The sequence below is a fragment of the Diadema antillarum genome, unplaced genomic scaffold, assembly GCF_040938485.1.
Source record: "Diadema antillarum isolate AM-2024a unplaced genomic scaffold, OU_Dant_1.0 scf00000123, whole genome shotgun sequence".
NCBI classification, from domain to species: domain Eukaryota; kingdom Metazoa; phylum Echinodermata; class Echinoidea; order Diadematoida; family Diadematidae; genus Diadema; species Diadema antillarum.
The window spans coordinates 346,705-371,278 of NW_027271012.1; the positions used below are offsets into that span (position 1 = coordinate 346,705).

General features: G+C 40.1%; 1 protein-coding gene across 1 annotated transcript; it reads left to right on the plus strand.

The window, feature by feature from the left end:
- The first annotated feature begins 1,409 nt into the window (after nucleotides 1–1,409).
- On the plus strand, nucleotides 1,410–17,741 carry LOC139720190 (tRNA wybutosine-synthesizing protein 4-like). Its single transcript, XM_071631555.1, has 14 exons — nucleotides 1,410–1,580; nucleotides 3,894–4,097; nucleotides 4,877–5,072; nucleotides 5,787–5,940; nucleotides 6,648–6,714; nucleotides 6,952–6,983; nucleotides 8,390–8,480; nucleotides 12,250–12,357; nucleotides 12,974–13,058; nucleotides 13,705–13,983; nucleotides 14,694–15,013; nucleotides 15,535–15,719; nucleotides 16,386–16,526; nucleotides 17,579–17,741. Exons 1-14 carry the CDS (start codon nucleotides 1,410–1,412, stop codon nucleotides 17,739–17,741), a joined length of 2,196 nt encoding a protein of 731 aa, XP_071487656.1.
- The last annotated feature ends 6,833 nt before the right edge of the window (nucleotides 17,742–24,574 follow it).

Genomic DNA, 24,574 nt, shown 5'->3' on the forward strand with positions numbered 1-24,574 from the left:
GAATTCTATATTACGTATCAATCTACGGATAATTGATCTCATTTCATGGCTTGGTGTACATCTGATTTTTATATGAATTTAACTATCTTTAGAACTGGGCTTAATTCGCACACGCTTTAGAAAAGTTGCGCCAATTCTGCATTTTTTAGGCCGAAATTTGGGATTTTGGATTGATTTTTGGAGGGGACTGATCAGCTCAGGGACTTTCCTGTTGTGAACAACTGTGCCAGTGCATGAAATGATGTGACTTGCATGTGTTGTGACAATAGAACTTGCTAGCTTGTGTCTAAATGATAAGTGATAGAATTCCGGTACTGTCTACCTCTAACGTTACTGATGTAATACTGTAACAAATTAGTGTAACCTAACCTAGGCCGGCTAGCCATGCCAGGTGACCGAAGCCAAAGGGCAAAGGAATAATAGGGCCTGGTTAACCGCAACAAATGCTACCGTCAAATTGGGGTAAATTGAACCAAGCTACATTTTATGATAGGCACAAGACCCATGAGAACAGGAAACACTTCATATATTTTCTTCAACGAGCAAAATGTATAGTCTAGATCTAGATAGACCTAGGGCCTAACGTTAGTCTATCTTTAGATTGCCAAATTAAACACAAAACGATAAACGTAACACGAATTAAAACGAGTGGGACTGAATATACACAGAAGCCTGTTACAACTGGACATTGCAGTGAAATATGTCACAGGAAGTACTAAACGAACAATTTCAGATACATCTTCATCTATAAATACATGTACTATCAGTCGTTAAATATACAATTTTTGTCTTAATATGTTTGAATAAACGATGAACACATACCTTCAGTGTTTTTAGGGTACTTTACAGGATGGCTAGCCCCGATTTGATTTTCCGTTTCACACATATGTAAGTGCGCAGCTACCGCGCAGGTAATCAAATAGGCCAACAATGCTAATGGTTGCCTTGGATATCAAACATGAATTGTACCTTTACTTTAACTTTAATATTTCAAAGTCTCATTACACGAACCTATCAGGCCAACAATTGGCAGAAAGATTGTAAGTGATTAATGTTGCGAAGTGATATCTGAAAATAAATATGTGAAATGACCTTCAAGTCTCCATAACAACACTTAGTGGAGAAACGAATAGTTTGACCGATAAACAAATGGAGATGGTGGTTAGATTTTAATCCCAGTCGTTACTTTGAAAATGTATAACTACAATAAAGTGACGTCTTCGCAGCAAGGACAAAGTAGAGGTTTTGGAGTAAGTAAACATGATAAATTTTTGTAATTATCTGTATTTTTTTTTGGGGGGGGGAGGGAATGCTCCCAGGCTTTGTCATTTCACAACTGTTTGGTAATCGTTGGTAGAACTCGTTTCACCAAATCGCCACCTGTATTTTCCCCGCCAGCCGCCACCCACATGCTGTGCAGCTCGAAGCGTAAGCGAGAGCCGAGCCCAATCCATCGGGCACCAACCACACGCCGCCAGCACCAGCGCCGTACCACTGCCCTCGTTCCCGCTGAGACCTTTGGGCTAGCTGCACCGCTGGCTCCCACAGCTCCCCGTGCGTGCCCAGCAGCAGGAGCGAAGGTGGATACCTGCCGTGTCCGTCCGCGTGGCGCTCGGTGGGCTCGCTAGCTAGTGAGGCTGGTGAGTTGCCGCTAGCGATGTGATGGCGACATCATCAAAGATCTGAGGATCTTTGGCATCATTTATGGTGATCTTCCAGAAAAGTAACTTCAAGGAAAAGGACCGGTGGAGCTCCCATTTCTCACCATTATGAAAAAACAATCATCTGATAGTGATAAGGATATAGGACAAGGTCTACATCTATCGTTCACAAGTTCAAACAAGCCCCTCCCCTCCAACAACAACAGAAAGAAAGCATCGCGATTCTTCCCTTGCTATCCCAAACAAAATGTTAGGCAAGCCTTAACTCTTCTAAACTTTAATGTTTACTTTTTTTCTTCCTTTGTATAATCAGGGCTGATGACAGTCCAGTATGACGTGAACAGATTTACAGCTCTAGCCTCTCTAACGTTACACTACAGTCCAGACCATGCCAGGAAAAGGAGACAAGTTTAAGAAAACTCAGAATGATGCAGCTGTAAGTACAATTTATGTGTGCCTCACTTTTAAGATTGTTAAAACTTCTATTAATGTGTAGGTGCCGAACTGTTGTTCTTTGCAGATATGCGGTCTATTAGTTTGTAAATTTACTATTATACAGTAAATAGAGTAAGTGTTGATTAAATACTTTGCATAAATCATATTGCAGAATTTGAATATCGTTTTTTTAAAAAGGTAGTATAGGGAAAGCTTTAGATTGACAAATTTTTTGTCTTGAAATATTCTCTTTAGTCTTATTAACAAATTTACATGAAAAATTGGGTATCAAAATGAATTTCTTATCTATTGTTTTTATTGACTGCTATATGTATTCCTTTGTTTTTTATTCTTGTTTTTCACTGTTTCTTTTTATCTAGAGTAGAATAGGTGGTGATGACCAAAAAGGATGTAATCTGAGAAAAACCAGGAAAAAAATCATCTGACAGAAAAGTCATTAGAAACTGCCATTTTCAGTGACATGGTAACAAAAATGTGCTATATCTTGGCAAGCATCTCCCCAGTTTTTGCAAATTGGATCTCAACATTATGTGCAAGATGTGAAAGAAAAAAGTCATTCAATTTCAGCAAAAAAAAGCATCAAATTTATTGTCCCCGCCGAACGAGTTCGAGCAGGGGACTATGAAACGGGCTCCGTACGTGTGTGTGTCCGTCTGTCCGTCTGTCCGTCCGTGCGTCCGTGTGTGATCAAAATGTTCAAAATGCTACTCCTTCGCCATTTCTAACCCGATTTTGATTCTGTTTGCTTTATATGATAGCACTACATGGGAGCTTTGAAACTTTTATACAGAATTTCAGTTGTGACCTTTGACCTTGACTTTTGACCTATATTGTACATTTTGCTTCAAAATGCTACTCCTTCGCCATTTCTAACCCGATTTTGATTCCGTTTGCTTTATATGATGGCACTAGGTGAGGGCTTCAAAACTTGTACACAGAATTTTGACCTTTGACTTCTTTGACCTTTGACCTTGATTTTTGACCTATATTGTACATTGCCTACAAAATGCTACTCCTTCGCCATTTCTAACCCGATTTCGATTCCGTTTGCTTTATGTGATGGCACTAGGTGAGGGCTTCAAAACTTGTACACAGAATTTTGACCTTTGACTTCTTTGACCTTTGACCTTGATTTTTTACCTATATTGTACATTTTGCTACAAAATGCTACTCCTTCGCCATTTGTAACCCGATTTCAATTCCGTTTGCTTTAAGTGATGGCACTAGGTGAGGGCTTCAAAACTTCTACACAGAATTTTGACCTTTGACTTCTTTGACCTTTGACCTTGATTTTTTACCTATATTATACATTGGCTACAAAATGCTACTCCTTCGCCATTTCTAACCCAATTTCGATTCCGTTTGCTTTATGTGATGGCACTAGGTGAGGGCTTCAAAACTTCTACATAGAATTTTGACCTTTGACTTCTTTGACCTTTGACCTTGATCTTTTTACCTATATTGTACATTTTGCTACTAAATGCTACTTCCGGCGAGGACATATATTATGCACCGCGTAATTTCTACTTTTCCTTGTTTCAAAATATGTTGAAATGAAATATAAGATTATCCCCCCCCCCAAAAAAAAGAGGCTTATTTAGCCCCCCCCCCCCACCTGCATTAGGCTACATAGGGTTGAATAGAGCTTGAAAAATTGTGTAGCACATAAAGTAGAAAATAGAAGGTCATATAAAATCAGCAGCATACAGATTTGTTAGTGCTACTTCCTCACTTGCCTCACAATATTGCCTTATTTCTCTTCCACCATCTCATCAGGTTCAGGGAACGAATGACAGCAGCATCGTCAGCAAATGTTCCGTGGCTTCTCTTGGTTACTTCCAGGATGCCTTCCTCAAGCACTTTGTCTCCAAGGCAACGAGGCGGGCACCCCTCATCAACAGAGGCTACTTCATCCGTGCCAAGGCTGTCGATGACTCTCTGCACAAGTTCCTCCAGACTTTTCTCCACAGGAAGAACCAAGTGAGTATAGCCATCTCCTTGATGTGTCAATGTATGTGTATGGTAAAAAAACAAAAACAAAAAACATTTTGTTATATCAGCATATATGAGGAAAACTGAAATCAGAAACAACTGAAAATGAATACACAATGCAGCAAGACCACCAAAAACACTTACCGGTAAGCTGAGTTGATACTCTTTTGGTTGTTTGGTAAGTCAACTGCAATGTCATCCCTGGGTTCCAGTGGTTTCAAATGAATATAATGTATGCTAACAGTGATAAGTTGCACAATGATTAATGATTGAACCGTTATCTGTTATCTGCAGTGGTGTTTCATTTTGTTTTGCCTACCAGTTCATAACTTCTCCACTTATGTTACACCAGGAGAAAACACATATGTAGACAATTGCAGTTGTCATCAGGCTCATATGAACTAATTTCCTTCAACTTTAACCCTGTTTATTCATATCATGGCAGTATACTTCATATCAAAGAATAGACCACATGGAAGCCAACAGCTTGAGCTATTAGCATTGTGTCATTTCTCTAAGCAAGCTCTTTCAGCTTTCTCTCTTTTTGGAAATCCTAATGTTTGATGTTCTTTATAGAATGATGTGCAATATATGACAGTTAAAACATGAAAATTATTCTACATGTGTGATCTTGCTGTTGTGTGGCTTATGATGAGGATCTCCTTTAGACAAGAAAGGGAGATCGGAGTTCAAATTGTGATGGTGATTGAGTGAACTCTAGATTTGATTTTGATCACATCTGTTTTTAATATGCATCCATTGGTCAGATCATTTCCCTTGGTGCTGGCTTTGACTCCACGTACTTCCGTCTCCACCATGAGGGCGCCCTATCCGTGACATCGTTCTACGAGGTTGATTTCCCACAACTTGTCGCGAGGAAAGCTGCTCTAATCGCCACCACGCCTGAGCTCCAAACGCAACTCCACAACCCCATCTTTCATGATGTGCATGCCAGTGATATTGGTGAGATAATAGGTGAATTTTCTGCAACATACCCTCAGATATACACCCCACTCTGACACCCATCCCCCTCTCGGATGCTTCCCTCCCTTGGGTGGCTCAAAAGCACCACAAAATCTCACCCCTAGCTCCTCTCAAATCTTGGCCTCTCTGCACTAACTCATCTCGGTGGCAAAGTCAAATCATTGGTTGAGTAAGATAAGGGCCTTTAAGGGATGGTTTAGTATTGGTTGAGGTGAGGATTGGACTTTCAACTTTTTGTAAGCTACCAAGAAACCACTTATGAAATATTACAGAGCATACCATTCTAAGATGAATTCAAAGTTTATTCGATGAAAATCTGTTTTGGAATGGCTGAGACATCAGAAAACAAAATAAAACATAGCTGTCTTAATAAAAGGTGGGTCCCACCTTTTATTAGGATTGCTCTGTTTTTGGATATCTCAGCCATTTCAAAACCAATTTTCATCAAATGAACATTGAATTCCTCTTGGAATTGCATGGGCTTTCACATTTTAAAAGAGGTTTCTCATTATCTCACCAAAAAATGTTAGAAACCCGGAGTTAGGTCTCAACCAAAATCATACGATCCCTTTAAGGTTCCCATAACCTATGGCATTATTTGCATCTTAATGCCCTTAGCTTTCTCACCCAGTGAAATCTAGTTTTCTTGTGGTGACTTTTATGATCCTCCATATTCTCTCTCTGTATATAAAGGTCTCTGCATTTCGTCCAACAAGTACCATCTGCTCGGAGTGGACCTAAAGAACCTGCGGACATTGGAGGACGTTCTTCATAGGATAGGACTTGACTTCACCCTGCCAACTCTACTTTTATCAGAGTGTGTGATAACGTACATAGACACACCCAGGTGATTATGCCATAAAATCTGTGAAGTGTCTGGCAGCAAGGGATAGAAGATCATGTTTCTGTATTATTGTAGTGTCAAATGATAACTCATGTAGAAAGTATCACTTAATATGTATATGCAACGCTGCACACTGGCACTGGCCGACAGTCCAGGACCAGTAAAAATCACTGTCGGACCAGTAACTTTTTCAAGAATGGACCAGTAAGAAATGGAAAAACTGGGGCCTACTGGTCTCCCAGACAGGTTGGATCAGTAGAAAAAATGGGTTAGTGTCCAGCCTGGGTTTACATGTGCCTTTAAATGAACGTGTCTTCTTCATCATAGCCTTCTCATTTTCACTCTGTCTTTCTTTATCTTAAATGGCAGTTGTTAGCCCAGTACAGACACCAAAAAATCACAAATTTCTCATTTCTATTTGGAAATGATTGTGGAATGATATGTATCAATTGCTCTGAATGTCAAATAATCAACAAAGGAAGTCAGTGTCATTGTGAAGTCATGTTTGTGAGAGTGTTGGTGATAATTTTTTTATCACAAGACGATCTGAAATTTTGCTGTGAAGCTATCAGTAGTTTAGCAACTATATCAGCCACTATTTAGCCCCTTCTTTATTGTGTTGGTTCTGGTAGTGTCCTCACTTGAGGGACAAGAAATCCTCAATCGACTGTGAGTAGCAGTGTACATCCTTCCTTTTCTTCTTTTGACAGCTCAGATGCTCTCATCAACTGGGCTGGGAAGACATTCCCAAATGGCTTGTTTCTTTCATATGAACAGGTGAGAAATCTGAAGCAATTGCTATAGCCAGTTTTGCTATCATTTCATCTGTGTCCCCATTTCATTTCTCTACTTGTTTATCCTCCTCTTTCTCACGACAACACCCCCCCCCCCCCCAATTGTGTAGGAATATATTCATTGTCTTGCTAGAGAAGTCCTTTCCCTCTCAACATATATAAGTGCAATGCCCTCCTAAATATCAAAGGATATGCCCTTTTGTTCTCTCTTTTGCCTCAGGTGCAGCCGCATGATCCTTTTGGAATAGTGATGTAAGTATTGTTTTGGAAAGCTTGTGAAATTTCTTTGTCTGAATGCCTCCATGTCAAGGGTGCTGAAATCATTCCTTGTGTACGTACAATGTATTGCTTTTCCAAGTTCTTTCTCAAATGTTTTGGGGCTATAGATGCAGAATCCCTGAAGGTTCATTAGATTTTGCGAAAAGTTTCTTCGAAAAGTAACATGATGACAAGGTGTTTCTTCAATTTTGTTTAACACATTGTACCGGGGAATCTTGTTATAATGTACTCCTTTGAACCTTTGAAATTTGCTTTCTTTATGAGGGATAAAAACAAAAGAATATAAAAGGAATGGAACCTGCAAAATTATCTTGTAGCAGGTATCTTGCTATATCCAACCTCGTTACATGAGGTTCCACTGTATTTGCCGAGAAGGATTTCTCTGTGTTCTTTCTGTGTAATACTCGAAGTTACCATGTACATGCGTTAAAGAGAATGTCAATGAGCAGTTCAGCTCATAACTGCCGCACAAGGAGACAGATTTGTCAAGGAACATGCTGACACCAAAAGTCTTTCACATGATGATGTAAAATCTCATGAATAGGGAAATGTTGGAATTTATGCAATCATGCCTACTGGAGAGATCAAGCAATAAAAAACACCTGTCTATAAAGCCTAGCAGCTCATTTACTGTATAAGCAGTTATATTCGTGAGGGTTTAATTTTCGCGAATTTCGCGAATCACAGTTGGATTGCGAATTTAACAACACGCGAAAATTTCACCATGCACTGGGGTAACAATACATGTATAATAGCATTGGTGTCAATTCGCGAAAACAACATCTCGCGAAAATGTCTGTGACCCTCTAATTCAAGAAAATATCTGTACGCGAAAATAACAGCTTATACAGTACTGTAAAAGTGCAAATTTTTTGCGGTGTTGAAATTTTCGCGCGTTTCGCACAACCAGAAACCAGCGCGAAAATAAAAGCACGCAAATATTTTAGCTTGCCATATGTTCCTGTGCGTGATGTCTTGATTCCGCGGAATTAAAAACACGCGAACCTCTTCTTACCCAGCCAAGCGCGAAAAATTAGTCGCGCAAAAATATCCACTTTTACAGTATACCACTTCATGTTGTTTTCCTCTTAGAATTCGATGTGTGTGTTTGTGTTTTGTGTTTATGTGTGAGACTGTTTATGTGTGTGAAAGAATCTGCATTGTCAAAAAGACATGCTCATTTGAAGACAATTTTTCTGTTTCCCTTGCATGGTCTTAGTGAGCAGAATTCACTGCACTGTAGACTGCTTCCTCCCAGAACTATCATAAAACACGAGATGTCACTGTCATGTTTTGAATTGATTGGAAGTAGTCACAGTATCAAGGATAGATAGCAAATTTCTTTTACTTCTGTCCTCTTCTTCCTTTCTTTCTTACAGGCAGCAGCACTTCATAAAGCTCAACTCACCGCTGAATGCAATCCAGACTTACAGCACCATGGAGAAACACTGCGCCAGATACATCCAACAGGTAAATAGTTCATGTTTTTTAATAGCTTGGCTAAACTGCTGGACAGGTTGTTAGCAAGAAATATTGACCCTCGTTCTTGCAGCAGACTTGAATGTCTCTTGTATGACTGTAAAATACATGAAATGATCTTTCAGTAAAGACACATGTACTACAGAAGAAAAGTTCATGGATAAGAGTTAAATGTAAAAGAGCACAAGTGGGTTCAATAAACGGTGTGAGCATGGGTTTGTGTGCACGTGTGTATGGGTGTGTGTGTGTGTGTAAATGTGCTTGTGTTTGTGCATGTCTGAATGTCTTTGAAAGCTCTGCATGTGTGTAGCTTGTAAGTGAGATAACAAAATTTATCAGAGGCTAAAGAGGCAGTCACAATTTGTGGTTATTGTCCCCGCTGATTGAGTTCGAGCAGGGGACTATGAAACAGGCTCCGTACGTGTGTGTGTCCGTGTGTGTGTGTGTCCGTGTGTATGTGTGTATGTGTGTGCGTCCATGTGTGATCAAAATGTTCAATTTGCTACTTCTCTGTCATTTATGAGCCAATTTTGATTCTGTTTGCTTTATATGATAGCACTACATGGGAGCTTTGAAACTGTACACAGAATTTCAGTTGTGACCTTTGACCTTGACCTTTGACCTACAGTATATTGTACATTTTGCTACAAAATGCTACTCCTTCACCATTTCTAACCCGATTTCGATTCCGTTTGCTTTATGTGATGGCACTAGGTGAGGGCTTCAAGACTTCTACACTTCAATCTTATCCCATTAACATCTTTTCTCCTATTTGTCTGCACAGATTATACAATGTATTACATAATTTCACTTACCTTGTAAGAAGCATTCTTTTTATTACAGGATATAGCTCCATTGAAGACGTGTACCTTTCCACTTTATTATAACTAAATATCAACTGCTTGTTATGACACTGTACAGTAATCACAAAATACCACTTACAGGAGTAAATAATCTTTAGCTGCAACAAACTCATTGATGCCAGTCCAAAGATTTAAACTTCCGGCGGGGACATATATTACGCACCGCGTAATTTTTACTTTTCCTTGTTATAGTGGGCTTTGCAGCCATAAAATACACAGACCTGTTCCGTTCTCCAACACTCCATGTAACCATAGTTTTGTGGTCTCTATATCACTACACATATGAGATGGGCCATGTGACAGCCTGTTAAGCGTTTGAATTTCCGCAAGGCTGACTGGAAAAATTCTCGAACTTGGTAGATGAAGCCGTATGCAATCTCCCTCCACCAACTCCCCGTGGCACCGACCAAGCCTACTCAGACTTCTGCAATATACTTATCAAGGCAGCAACGAATTCCATCCCGCGCGGTTTTCGCCGACACTACATCCCCACCTGGGATGAAGAATGTGATGCTATCTACAACCAGTTCTTGCGATCTGAACCTGGAGACTTGGCTTCCACCAAAGCCTCAGAACTGACTGATTGTCTAGACAGGAAGCGTCGTAAATGTTGGGAAGAAACCGTGCAAGGGATAGACTTCACTCACTCTAGCAGAGTTGCTTGGAAGACTCTCAAACGCCTCACTGGAAACAGTACCAAACCTAGAACATGTCCTGTGTCAGCCAACTCCATCGCGGAACAACTTGTTAGCAATGGGCGATTCAAGGACTGTGACAAGGCCCACACTCGATCTGTGAAACAGGAGACTACCAACCTATGGCAGGCCCCGGGAGTGGATGGATGGTTGTCGGCCCCCTTCTCTTAGGAGGAGTTAGCTAATGCTTTAGCCCTACTTAGGAGTGGAAAGGCCCAAGGTCCGGACAACATCCCACCGGAATTCCTTATTCATTGCGGGGTCAAATGTCAGAAGTGGTTAACAGATTTCTATTCTTGCTGTTTCACCAACCAAGTCATCCCTAAGATATGGAGAAAAGCCACTGTAATTGCTCTCCCAAAACCAAACAAACCAGTTGATGACCCCAAGAGCTACAGACCAATCTCCCTTCTCTGTGTCCCTTACAAGCTTCTGGAACGTCTCCTTCTGGCGAGGATAGAACCTGTGATTGACCCACAATTACCAGATGAACAAGCGGGCTTCCGCCATGGTCGGAGTACAGTCCACCAAATTGTCAAGCTGACCAATGACATCGAAGACAGCTTTGAGAAGAATCACAAAGCTGGCGCCATCTTTGTCGACCTCACTGCAGCCTACGACACTGTGTGGCACCAGGGTCTGACTCTGAAATTATTAAAGACAATCCCTGATCGCCACATGGTGAGGTTCCTCTGCAACATTCTAGCCAACAGGAGGTTCGTTCTGAAGACTGTAGTGATGGACAGTCCAGCAGACCACGCCAACTGCGGAATGGAGTTCCTCAAGGCTCTGTACTATCCCCCTTGCTCTTCAACATATACATCAGTGACATCCCCTTCACAACCTCACGACAGTATGGCTATGCAGATGACCTTGCCCTTCTTCACTCTGACAGAGCCTGGTCAAATGTAGAGAATACCCTCACTGCAGATATGTCGCAAATCGCGAAGTACTTCAGGATCTGGAGACTCAAGATTAGCATGTCCAAGACAACGGTAACAGCCTTCCACCTGAACACCAAGGAGGCTAATCGGCAACTCAGTGTCATTCTTGATGGAACACCTCTTCCATACAATGCTACACCAACCTACCTTGGAGTGAAGTTGGATAGGCAGCTGACCTACAAGGAACAACTCAAGGCCATAAGTGCAAAAGTGTCTTCAAGGAACAACCTCCTTCACCGACTTGCAGGCTCAAAATGGGGTGCCAGTGCAACCACTCTCCGCACTAGTGCGCTAGCACTGGTATACAGTGCCGCGGAATACGCCTCCCCTGCGTGGTGCAGGAGCTCTCACACCAAGAAACTTGACTCAGTTCTGAATGACACCATGAGATTAATAACAGGATGTCTCCGGCCTACACCAACAGAATTCCTACCTGTTCTCTCAGGCATCGCTCCTGCCCCCATGCGCCGAGAACATCACACACATAGGCTGGTAACCACGGCCTCCAGCAACCCGGACGACCTCCTCCACGACGTAGTTGAGGGCTCTGTGACTCTGGGTCAGCGGCATCAGCGACTGAAGTCTCGCCGCCCTTTCTCCCGCCATGCAGCAACGCTGAGAGGATCAGACTTCAACATCTGTCAGACATGGAGAACAAGCTGGGAAGACACCCAACGACCTGCCCAACTCGTTGTCACGCCCGATACATCTGTCCCCCCAGGAGCAAACCTCCCAAGGAGTGAGTGGGTGTCTCTAAATCGGATTCGAACAGGAGTTGGGCGTTTCAATGCAGCCATGCATCGTTGGGGGCTACGCCCGTCAGCAGCTTGCCAGTGTGGTGCACCAGAACAGACTGCTCAACACATCTTGAGTGAGTGCCCTGATCTCCGACCTCCTGACAACATGGACCTGACACACCCTACTCTACAGACTGTAATTTGGCTACAACAACTGAAGGACATTACTTAGATGCTGCTGCCTCATAAGCAAGAAGAAGAAGGCCATGTGACAGTTCTGTGTGTGATATCTCCTAGAATTTGATGTACATTGAATGCTTGAATGTTAACCTGTTGAGGACAGACTGATTTTGCTACAACATACATTTCCCATAGACACCTGCCCGAGTATACTTGGGACTCGTCCTCAACAGATTAATATAGCCTGCTTGAGAGTGTTCATGGACATGCAATCAAATACGACATTAAAATGTGAACTAATTCCAAAGTTTGTTGTTGTTTTCACTTTTTTCATCATGCAGGGATGGCAAGACTCCAGTGCAATCAATATGTACCAGTATTACTCCCAGGTTCTGACAAGTGCTGAGAGGGAGCGCATCGAAGCAATCGAGCTGTTTGATGAATTTGAGGTGGGTTGAAAGCTCTATGATTGTCTTCCAAGGCCAAGAGAATAGGATTGATGGCTTGGTACAATTTATATCTTGTTGCTATGTTTTGTTGCTGCTGGTGTGCATGTGAACCTGAACAATATTAGGGCAGTATTTTTTTTTTCATTTGTACAATGAACCTTTCTGCAAACAAGGATCACCGAAAATCATATGAAATTCAAATGCCTGTACTAAGTATAAGTATTCTGCCAACTTGTGACAAGACATGTTTATTTACTGCTTGATTCTATTTTAAGATGTTTTGGTGCACATCATTTCTTTTTGTGTATTTTGTGTATTTTGTTCTTCCCTGTACTCTGATGTACTTTAGTTTCCTTTTGCAAAGTAAGAGCACTATATCCGTTTGCCATATTTTCTTGATCGAGTCCCATGCACCCCTAGGAAAAACAAACAAATAAACAAGCTAAAACCTTCCATGACTTTTATCAGTGAAAAATAGGTTTGAAGTAAAGAGCTCTGTCCAGTGGCATTAAAGTATCACAATTTTGTTGCAGAGGATCGCTGTGGTGTATCACAATGTGCTGGGTGCATCTCGTTAAGCAGAATTTGTTTTTATTTGTGAACCTGTTTTGTGAAGGAATGGCATCTAAAGTGTGTTCATTACGTGGTGGTAGCTGCCTTCAATGGAGATTGTGCTGCAGCCAGAGACAAGCTTTTCCCTGGTAAGTACTTTCTGAACTTACATGTAACTCAATAATCCGTTTGGTCTGTCATCTTTCACTTGCGTTGTGGTGACGTCTGCTAATTTCATACTTTGCATATCAGAAATAGCTCATAAGAAGACAGACATGTGTTCAGTACGTAGACATTAATCTGTGAGTATTTGAATATAAATGATGTAATACTGTAAAAATTGACATTTTCATGCACTTCGTGCAACATAAGCTAGTGGGAAAATAAAATTGTGAACTTTGTGCTCGTTATATGTAATATTATTTTAAATCATTGATTTCAAGGTAGGTATATTGTAGGGATGTAATTGCTTTGTTATTTGTAGTTTTATACACATTCACTAGTCCTGTAGCATGATTGAGTATGCTGTTATCATAGGAACAAGTTGCCTTTTACCGTAGAATGTGCTGCCATATCCCTTAGCAGTGTGCGGCAGTAAGCTGTTTTTGAGTGCTTGCTCAATTGTCATGACAGTCTGCAAAATTAAAAGCATATAGAAGTCATCTTTCGCGACCGAGCGCTCAAAATTGTTAGCCCAAAAATTGTACCATTATCATTATTTTTACTGATTTAATTGTTATCATCATCAGCAATGTCTTCATTAATCCTATTGCCTTTCTTTGCACTGATGTACAGATATCAATAGTCCAACAAAAGTCAGCAATTCCAGTGAGGAGAGCCAGCTGCTACTAACGCCATCCTTCCTCCCCCTCTGGTCTGATTTGCAGTCCTCAACGTGTCTGAAGCAGTTTTCGCATGCCAGCGCACAGGTGCCAGGCACAGACAATGTTCTTGTCGTGGGTGGCTTTGGTGACCATGATGGTTGCCACGGGAGACTGGATGAGCTGAGGTTGATCGATATGTCAAAGAGAAAGGTCGGGACACTTTGTCCAAAGTCTGGTGCGGCATCACTAGGTGAGGGAGAGAAAGGGATTTTGTGACAAATCCAATCCCAAAGACTAGCAGGTTTCCAAAGTGTCATAAGGCTGATGCCCTCTTTTACTTGCCTTCAAAATCTTTTTGATACTTCATTTTGGCAATAAGTGGTCAAAATTTAGATCAACTAGTGTGTAGTAACACCAGAAGCAATATGTCTAATTCCCGTCAATGTTTACAAAATTGAATGCATTTGTTGTCAAAATTTAGATGAACGAGTGTGCAGTACAACTGGAAGCAATATGTCAAATTTCCTTCAATGTTTAGACAAATGGATACAGCATGTTTCCAAATACCTCAGGATCAGAATATTTCAAATAATTCTATAGAGGAATCGTGTTCAGTCATATATCTACCATTTGGGTCATATTGAGTCAAGGTAACCCGGGTAAGTGAAACTGAAAATTTCACAGAATTTCACTTTAAGCAAACTGTAAAAAATAACTTATGAAAAAAAAAAATCTTATGTCTGCTTGAGGGGATATGATTTGATGAAAGTAACAATAGAGGCTGATTATGGTTGAGCACTTCACTTTGATCAGCACCTTTATGTATTTTGAAAATCTATTAGTATAGAACAGTTTGTGTTGAAGACTTGATATTACATAGAATGGATCAATACTTTCTCTGTCATGTCATTGCCATCCACAAATAGCTGATGACAAAAGTTGTGTTGAATTATTCTGCAGGTCCCAGAATGCACCACAGCCTCACAGCTCTCCCCGACGGCAGGTTCCTTGTGTTTGGGGGCCGAACTTCACCGGCCAAGCCCTGCACGGACGCCTACCTCCTGACACTGTCTGGTGCCACATGGCCCCCAGAGTACTCCCTGCAACCTCTGACACCGCCAGGTGCGGACGCTGCTCCCTGTGCCAGGTGGCGGCATACAGCATCAGCAGTGTCGCTGGAGGGAATGGAGAGGGTGTGTTTGATCGGGGGGCGTGACGTTGATGGTACCCCCTTGGGTGACACTTGGCTGATGGACATTGGGTCGTTGATGTGGAAAGAGGTAAAAGTCTTGTGCAAATGAGAGTTTCTTTAGAGGGACCTAATGTATATTTTACTCATGCTAGCTGTCACTTTATCAATACAGATATTGTTGCAATTCCTGGTATGTATGTCTTAATCGTCAAAAGTTTATCATATTTTGATAGTCCACCTTGAATGTATTGATGGACAAAGAACAGAGGAAAGGGGATTTAGTGTTTTGTTGATCAGAAGTCAAACTTGAAGTCATTGCAGATGTTGTGTTTTATCTTGACCATCCTCAGACAATAATGGGTATCTACACATAGGACAAGATCATTGATTTCATGGATATTAATGATTATTTATGACTTCTGAACTGAACAATACTTGACATTTACTTGTAAAGTTTCTACAAGCCTGTTTGTTTTGATAAATGGTTATTCATTAAAAGAAATATTCAGGAACGATTGGAAATGGTACATTGTCACTAAATAGCCTAATAGAATTAAGGTAGTGTCTGTGAATATCAACTTTAAAATTCTTGTTCTCTTCTCCTTCCAGCTCAATTTTGAGGAGAGCAGCTTTGAGGCAAGACACTCCCACACAGCCACCGCATGGGGTGACTCTTGTGTGGTGGTAGCTGGTGGTCTGGGGCACGGCTGCACCCCTCTCAGTTCTGTAGTGGTTATTAACCTTCAGAGCCTGTCATTACAAAAACTGAATACCAGTCCTGCTTTGCCCCCAAGGTGAGAATCTTATAGTGCCTTTTGGTTGATTCTAAATCATTTTCCATCTTCATGTATAACCTACGCATCTGTGTGAGAACCAGGGCCCTGCTGCATAAAAAGCTGCAATCAAACATGAGTCAGAAAATCAAACATAGATCAGGTATCAGCCACTCAGAATTGAGTATTCAGAGTCTTATGCTTGATTTTCTGACTTGCGTTTATTCTCAACTTACATGCAACAGAGCCCAGGTCTCATTTCCCTGTGAATTCTGTGCTATGACATCTGATCAGGTTCAGAAGCTGCACTGGCAGAGTCATCTCTTCTATGTGAGCGATATCAAGTGACCACATGAATCCCTTTCAGAGCATTTACAATGTTTTAAGAAGTATACCACCCGAGTTTCATTGCAGTATTATGATATTAATGTAATCTGTTCTTTGTGCTTACTTCAGTATTCTGGCTCTGATCATTTGTTTTCTCACTACCAATTGCTGTAGATTCTTTAACCTGGACTTTTGAGACTTGCAGGACATTCCGAGACATCAGTTTTGTTCATGTTTTCTAAAAGCAAGTTGTCATTGCAGAAAATTGATAGAAATCTGTTTGAATGAAATGTATGATTATTTCTTGATATTATCAAGTGATATTTTATTGATGCTTTCTTTCACTCTCACCTGATGCAGGTACTCCCACACCGCACACATTGTGCATGACCAGCTTATCCTTGTGGGTGGGGTCAATCCGACACACAGCACCCCACCCTCACTCACCGTTGTCGATCTCACAACAGGTTCTGTGCAATCCATAGACTTGCAGGTCAGTAGATGAGATATAGGGTATCAGATGGGTGTATTGTATTATCTCAACTAGCGGCATAATATGATTTATTCCTCTTGTGAGATTTTAGGTTGAAATATTTGTCAATAACGTTGAACTGCATTCTATCTTTTATTTGTGAGAAACACATTTATTAACAGGACAAGTTCATCTTAATATACATGTGGATCGAGTGAATGCAGTAATATCAGTAGAACACATCAGTGGAAGACTGAAATGTGTTCCTCTTTTATTATGCGAGAAAAGTGCAAATATGTTGAAGTTTCTTTATATTTTCTTTATATTGTTCTACACATATGACATCACGGTAGTAGTCTTCTCATCCAGTGATGGCCACACTTAAACTTCAAAAATTCATAGCTTTTGGACAAATTGTCTGATTTTCATCAAAATTTTACTGTTGTGTTCTACTAATATTGCTCTCTCAATCTATATGTCTATGAAGGTGAACTTGTCCTTTAAGAGACCAAAATGTTGATTTCACAGATAAGATTCTCACCATGAAAATGGGTCTGAAAAAAGCAGAGGTCTTGAAAGAAACATAAAAAGAAAATGTTTCTCAGAAATAATCTCAGAACAGATATGCTTTGTGGGAAAGTATTGCTGATTGCTTTACAAGAAGCAACACATTTTGACTGGGTGTTGTTCAGGGTAGACATGTCCAGAACACAGTAAATCAGCAGTCGGTTGGGATTTGACATCAGTTATAAGTACCTTGTTTCATCAATTTTGTAACTAGTTTTTTTATGAGGGGACTGCAGACTACAAGCTCTGCTTTTCAGCAGTCCCCTCCATTTCCTACCATTTTTTTCTGTACTGTCTTGAAATTACAAACTTGTATTATTGTTCATAGTTTGTTTTTCATTGCATTGTTGTGTCATTAGTATATGTGTATTCAAATGTTGTAATCAATTATGTGTTGAAAATGAAAGAAAACAAAATGAAATGAAGTGAAACTCCCCTGTGTAGACATTGGGAAGTAACTACGCGACATGTTCCTTTGTTATCTGTCTTCATTGCCCCACCCACTACAGCTTGACGTGGAGTACCCCCTCATGCTTCACAATCACACCAGTCACTGGCGGCCGGAAGAGAGCTGCATCCTCGTCATCGGTGGAGGGGGAAACTGCTTCTCTTTTGGCACCCATCTCAACCGCAGCCCCGTGCTCATCGACGTCAGAGAAGCCCTTCAAGGCAGATAGTAGGACATTGAATGATGCTAAGAATATCCTAGGTTATCATCAGTCCAGTCGGTTTCCCGTCTGTGAGAAGCACTAGAGCTTCCTTCTCTGCAAGCTTTTTTGCACTCGTGTAGCAGACTGGAAATTAAAGGAAACCACCAGGCTAAGAAATACTCTTGTTTATCTGTTTTTTATTTTGTGTCAAAAATATCTGTATCACAGCTAAAACTTTTGTTAAAGGTGCGTAGACCGGGAAGTTGCGGGGGCGCTGTTGGATGATAGTGCAAATCACCGTTAACATTGATACGAAGATTGCCGAAGTTGAGCTGTCATCAAGAGTAAAGTGCGTAGGTGTTGCTAGGTAACGTTGCTTTTGTTGTCTTCTCTGCGCATCACGCAGTCTGCAGTGATGCCAGGGTGCATTCTTCTTAGTATGACGTCACAGAAGAAGTTTGCTAAAGCTTTCATCATCAGCCAAATCATGAGCCGAACTGTGATCGGACCACTGACTACAGTGGATCAGACTTCTTCGGACTTATGGAAATGGGTCAAAGCGTAATTTAAGCGCTAAAGAGGAGTCGATAGCATAGGTCTCTGTAGGAAACTTACGCCGTGCGCCCATGTACGCATTCGACTAAACCACCGGGTCTATGTGCCTTTAACAGAAAACCACAAAATTATTAATGGCATTCATGAGATTTATCAAGTACATTAATTCTAGTATGTGAGTTTTAATTGTTTGCGCATTGTAATGATTCACATGAACATTTAGTGGTTCTGAGTTATTAGGTACTGATAACAGTTAATCTTCGTCCTCATGCACACCTATGAAATAGGTATAAATCAAGGGTGGTATTCTGAAAATCTTCCTAAGTTTCTTCCTAAGTTTCTTCCTAAGTCAGAAACTTAGGAAGTGCCTAGGAAAGACAAAATTGGTATTCTGAAATTTCTTCCTAGGCACTTCTTAATGCAAATTAGGCCATCCTTATTCCCGCCCACGTCCTTTCCTAAGCCAATACGAAATGCCGTATCATAAGGAACTAACTGATGTCTGCCAATGACAATCGCATATTACTATGACGTAGGGTCAAATACACGTGTGCGTGGCATGTCCCCTTTCTCACGCTCATTTCGCGCATCAAAGTACATGTGCGCGCAATGACTGACAAGCGCGCCTATCACGATGCTTGCAGTTTGCTATTCTTAACAACGTACTTAGGACAGGGGTGGAGCTTTCCTAAATATTTTCCTAAAATTCTTTCCTAAGTGCATTCTAGAATACCAACTTCTTCCTAAGTCAGAAATTTGCATATTCCCGCCCCCTTCCTAAGTTTCTTCCTAAGTCTACTTAGGAAGAAACTTAGGAAGATTTTCAGAATACCACTTAGGAAAAAATCCTGACTTAGGAAGAAATTTCTTCCTAGGAAGGATTTCAGAATACCACCCCAATTGTATAGACGAGCTGTATTGTCAGGCATGAATATGCAAAAGGTGCTATCAGGTGCATGCAGGGGCCAACAATAATACATTGCTTTACATTACATCAATGGCATCAGGGTGTATGCTCAGGTGTAGTAGTGCCCATAATGTCTGTCTGTCATTCGTTCGTTTCTTTCGTTCATTCTTTTTTCCTTTTTTATACACCTATATTCATTTATTTATTGATAATCTTTTGTCAGGTAGCCCATTCACCAATAAGTAGTAGTCCTCCATGGAGCTCTGAATAATATTGATGAACATATATCAATTAAGATATATGATACGAGGGCCAAATCTGACAATGTGTCCTTCTGCATTGCATATGTCACTATCTCTATGTTGAAAACCTTGTTACAGTATTTGTGTAGCAACCCATGGTTTTCTGTTTCCAACAGATTTCCCTACAATGAGAAACAAAAAAAACAACAGTTCCCAAGCACTGGGTTTGCCTGTATTATTTTGCGTATGTTTTGGTGAGATTTATTAGTTAAGAAATGCTTTTAATACAAATGTATAATGCTCTATCGTCATCACTGCTATTATGTGTTCAGACATAACATTAAAATCAAACTGATCTAGTAAATGGAATTTTGGTGCTTAAAATGTATCTCAGTGACAGGTTGTTGTTCCTTTCTTTAAAGAGAACCCAAACCCAAAGAGCAAAGTGGATTGAGTGAAAGCAGCAACATTAGTAGGACACATCAGTGAAAGTTTGAGGAAAATTGGACAATCCGTTCAAAAGTTGTGAATTTTTATTAAAAGTTTTGGTGTTGGAACCGCTGGATGAGGAGACTACCAGAGGTTTTGACATCGTGTGTGGAGAACATTAAAGAAAATATAAAGGGATTTCCACAAAAATTCATTTTTCATGAAAATTACATACATCTATTTCTTTAACTTGATACTGACATATGTTAAGTGTAGCAATTATTCCCCCTGCTTTCTGAAAGGCGTTAGTCAAGTGCTCTTTCATTATGCTAGAAAAGTGAATTTTCTCTATATTGTTATCCACACATATGTCATAACCTCTAGTAGTCTCCTCATCCAGTGGTTCCAACACCAACATTTTAAAACTTCATAACTGTTGCATCGATTGTCTGATTTTCCTCAGGCTTTCACTGATGTGTTCTGCTAATGTTGCTGCCTTCACTCAATCCACATTGCTCTTTGGTTTGGGTTCCCCGTAATGTTGATGATTTGAGTTTGTTTTATTCATGCACTAGCGAAATCTCACAAAGATTATTGATATTCACCCAGACAGTATCAATATTCATTTAGAGTACAGGTAGGGAATGCCACATGTGTTACGACACCACACTACCCCATATCCATATCAGTGTACCATATCTTCCACAGAAAATGTAACCAGGGGGTGTTTCATCAATTTAGTCAGTGCTGACAAGTTGTCAGTCTCTGACAATTTTAGCAAAATCCTTGGTTTTGATTGGCCGAGATGCTCTGGTCACTGACTGTTGCTATGGCTATTGTCAGAGACTGACAACTTTCATGAAACGGTGCCCTGATTTATAGTCCCAAGTTAAATGGTGCAATATGGTTTGAATTCATTGCTAAAACATTCATGTAGAAACAAACTTTGAGGTGAATACTTGCTGAAATGCATGTTTCCTTGTTTGGCGAGTTGGACGAATCTAAAATGAGTTTCTATCGTATGACAGAATGTTGTGTGAATAGGATTCTTCAATGGATTCATATATGTATCAATATAATGTACAAAAGTACTGACTCCCCATTTTCCTTTGGTACGTATTTCATGCACATACTGTAAAACATGATATTTCTGTGGCATGAAATTTTCACGAATTGGAGCAGACAGCCTTTTTCGCGGCATGAAATTTCCACAAATTGTCACTGGCACTCAATGCACTCAGTTTAGATGAACTTGTGCATGCATTTTAATTTTGCTAAATCTTAGCGCTTGAGAAATTTGCGAAATTAAAATGCATGCAAGCATTCTTTCTTTTATTGTGTAATTGGATACATGTGAGCCCATATCCTGTTTTGCTACCCCTTCTCAGACACAAGAAAACAAAGTAGAGAAACGCTGTTCAGTGGTTGAAGTTTTCCATTTACTGGAAAGCATGCCAAATATGTACATTCTGCATGCAATTGTACAAGAATGAATTGCATGGGATATTCAACAATGTTTCAACAATAACAACGAAAGATGATGCACGAGTTTCCAACCAGTAGCCAGGTCAACAAGAAACAAATACAGTGCCATTAAAGTTTGGGATTCAAAGATTCTTGCTTTCCATTGGAGACACAAGATCACAAACTGAAGTACAGGAGACCCTGATACAATGACAATTACCTTGTTATATCAGGTTTCTCACTATATCAAGGTACAAAAACAAAGAAATACAAAGCGTCGCGACCTGCAAAATCACCCAAGAGGTTTTGTTACACCGAACTCTTTATAACGAAGTTCCACTGTGGTAATTGACAGAGTTGGGCCCCATACAACATGTTTTCTGTCAGCTTGCATCATTCAATCTGGTCTGTGAGTTGGAGAGGTTTTCAAATATCTCTTCATCGGGAAGAAATTTAAAAAAAAATAATAATAATAAAGGTGCATTTTTCCCTGGTCATAGAGACAAAGGCCCAGAAGGGCTGCCTACTGTAGAACCCCTGTGCGCACTACCGTATTTGCGGGACTGACATAAGAGAAAATAAAGTTTGCTTGTACAATTGTACACCTGTCAACTGTAGTTCATGGTTTCCATTATTTTTGTCATCTACACCTCACTAAATTTACAATAATAATATGCCTTATGTCTTCAGTCATGCAACATTTTGAAATCATTTTTTTTTTTCAAGGAAAGATACAATTTTGTTGGGTTGTGTTTTGTTTCCTGCTTTCATTGCTTGGTTGTGCCAGGCAAAGACGCTACAGTGGACTCATTAATAGAGATTACTGATATTGAAAGTTTTCTCGCCCAAAGGTTCAGAGTTCAAAGTTTCTCAGTCTTGAATTGTTTTTCGACCTCAGATAGTGTACGACCAAATCGTAATAAAACAAACTGATTTCGCTAGTAGTACTAGAAATTAATTGTACCTTTCCCTGTTCATAATACATCTAGCTTCCCCTTGTACATTTGTTCTAGAACATGTGTTTGGTACTCATTCATTTAGCACCGACATTTCCAAAAGTACTGTAAATGAGGAAATTTTCGCGGTGTGGAATTTTTTGCGCATTTTGCGCTACCAGAAACTAACATGAAAAATAAAGCCATGTGAATATTTTTGCTTGTTACATGTACCACTGTGTCACATCTTGATTCCACGGAATTAAAAACATGCAAAATTTATCTGAGGTGGCAGAGCGCAAACAATTACTCGGCGCAAAAATATCCACTTTTACAGCATTGTACCAGGTCTGTGTCTAGTTGGGCGAAGACATTTTGAAGCACATGAACTCTGAGAACATTTCAACTGCAGGATTTCAACAAAAACACAGACACAGTGACATGATTTTCATATTTTTTTTAAATCTTTTCATTCCCAGTATAAGAATATTCATAATATAACTATTAGCTTAGAAAATTACAAATTACAACATCATATCATGACTAGAATTTTCCAAGAAAAATGCATGAAAACATGCAGTGTATATTACAGCATTTTCCAAAGCTCTTTTGTGTGTGTTTGTGTGTGTGGTACAGTGTATTTCCAGCATATTTAGACATACTGTAGGTGCATAGGTTCATACTTTACAGCAAGCTCAGTTTGATTCATGGTAATGACAAATCCATCGAGTGATGATTGAATATGAGGTGCATGGTCAACAATTCTTTTATTTCTCGTGTCTTAAGCTCTGGACATGTGCTCATCTCATCCACTGTAGAAAAAAATATATGCCAAGAGTTACAGTAAATGTTTCCAAATTAAAAATTGCCAATTACTCGTATAAAAACTCAAATAAAAGACCTAGAAGGTATACGATAGTACAAATTTGTCAAGTGACAAAAAAGAAAGTCACAGAGTAAAATCAGAACACATTGTATACGTCAAATACATATTTCACCAAAGTAACAGTGTTATTCAAAGTTATACATTGTACATTCCTTAATTAAGCTTCACATATATGCATATAAAGACGTTCTCATTATAAAGATATGAATTTTCCAACTGTGTAGCAATGATATAGTTCAATTCCTTCATTCTGAGTAAGAGCGATCAGTTTAAAGGGCTCCATCAACACCTTTACAGCGAGAGTCTGCCAAGTAAGGGGGGCATGACTCCAGATTCAACGGCATATGCCTCTGCTTGCCCAGCAAGCTACCAGTCTTGCAGTTTCTCTCTGTGAGAATATGAAATATGTACAGCAGCAAGTAAGAGAAACTTGATCAAGAACCACTCTCCATTCGCCCTCCATGAATTCTAATTCAGGCAGTTTTTAGAGGAGCTGTTAATACCCTTCCTCCTTGGTTAACAGTCCCACATCTATAAAAATCTGTGACCACTTCATAAGCTCTGATGCTGATTTTTATCTGACTGCTGTAGACCTAGCAATAGAAAAGAAGAGAAACACACTGAACTTGACCACAAGAAATTGGGCATACAAGTCGAGTGTCTAGATGAGAGGTCCTATAAAGAATATATGTACATGTCTTGTAAGTGTGAACACATAAAAAGAAAAGGCACAATAAAAAATTTGTACATGGACATCAAACATTATTAAACGAAGCTCTTCAAAGAGCATTCTCTGAACAGGGAGGAGCGGGGAAAGGGAGGCTGAATCAACTACAAGGGATGCTGCTGGGTGATATTAGGTTAGTAACCATGAAGGAGGGCATGAAAGCCCAGATGGTAGCAGCCGCTGAATGGAAAATAACATTCTCTGTTAAAACGCGCCAGGGAGTCGGTTTGGGGTCATCGCTACCATTAAATGAGAAGGGTAGATACAAAATCAGGTGGCTTCCCATAAACAATGCAACATCATTCAACTGTCCCTTTGTTTAATAAATGAAGATAACTGCATCAGAATATATATGTATGTACCGTTACCACAAGTGTAGTGTAATATGTGTACCATGAATGTCTCTATTTCAATCTATTCCAGTAGTGTTAAGTAAAAATTAATGGGTGATGGGTCTGAGATGTATTTCATGACACAAGATACTCTGTTGTAGTTCATAGTAGCTATGCCAAATACAATTCATGTCGGAAGGTGTCTATCTACACCTCAATGGCGTGATTACAACCACCTTCTGAGGTCATCAAAAAAGAATATAGTACAATCACAAGCTCACTACAAAACATGAGCTGCCAGATACAAACAAAAAAAGGGAAAACAAAAGTATATACAATATCATCCTTTTAAATTAAAGATTCATCCATCCAAGTACCCTTCA

Bases quoted from the DNA above. Each gene is read 5' to 3' on its own strand.
- LOC139720190 (XM_071631555.1), top strand. From the start codon at position 1,410: ATGCTGTGCAGCTCGAAGCGTAAGCGAGAGCCGAGCCCAATCCATCGG. The intron at 5,073-5,786 runs GTGAGATAATAG...CTGTATATAAAG, and splicing joins TGTGCATGCCAGTGATATTG to GTCTCTGCATTTCGTCCAAC. The intron at 5,941-6,647 runs GTGATTATGCCA...TTCTTTTGACAG, and splicing joins ACGTACATAGACACACCCAG to CTCAGATGCTCTCATCAACT.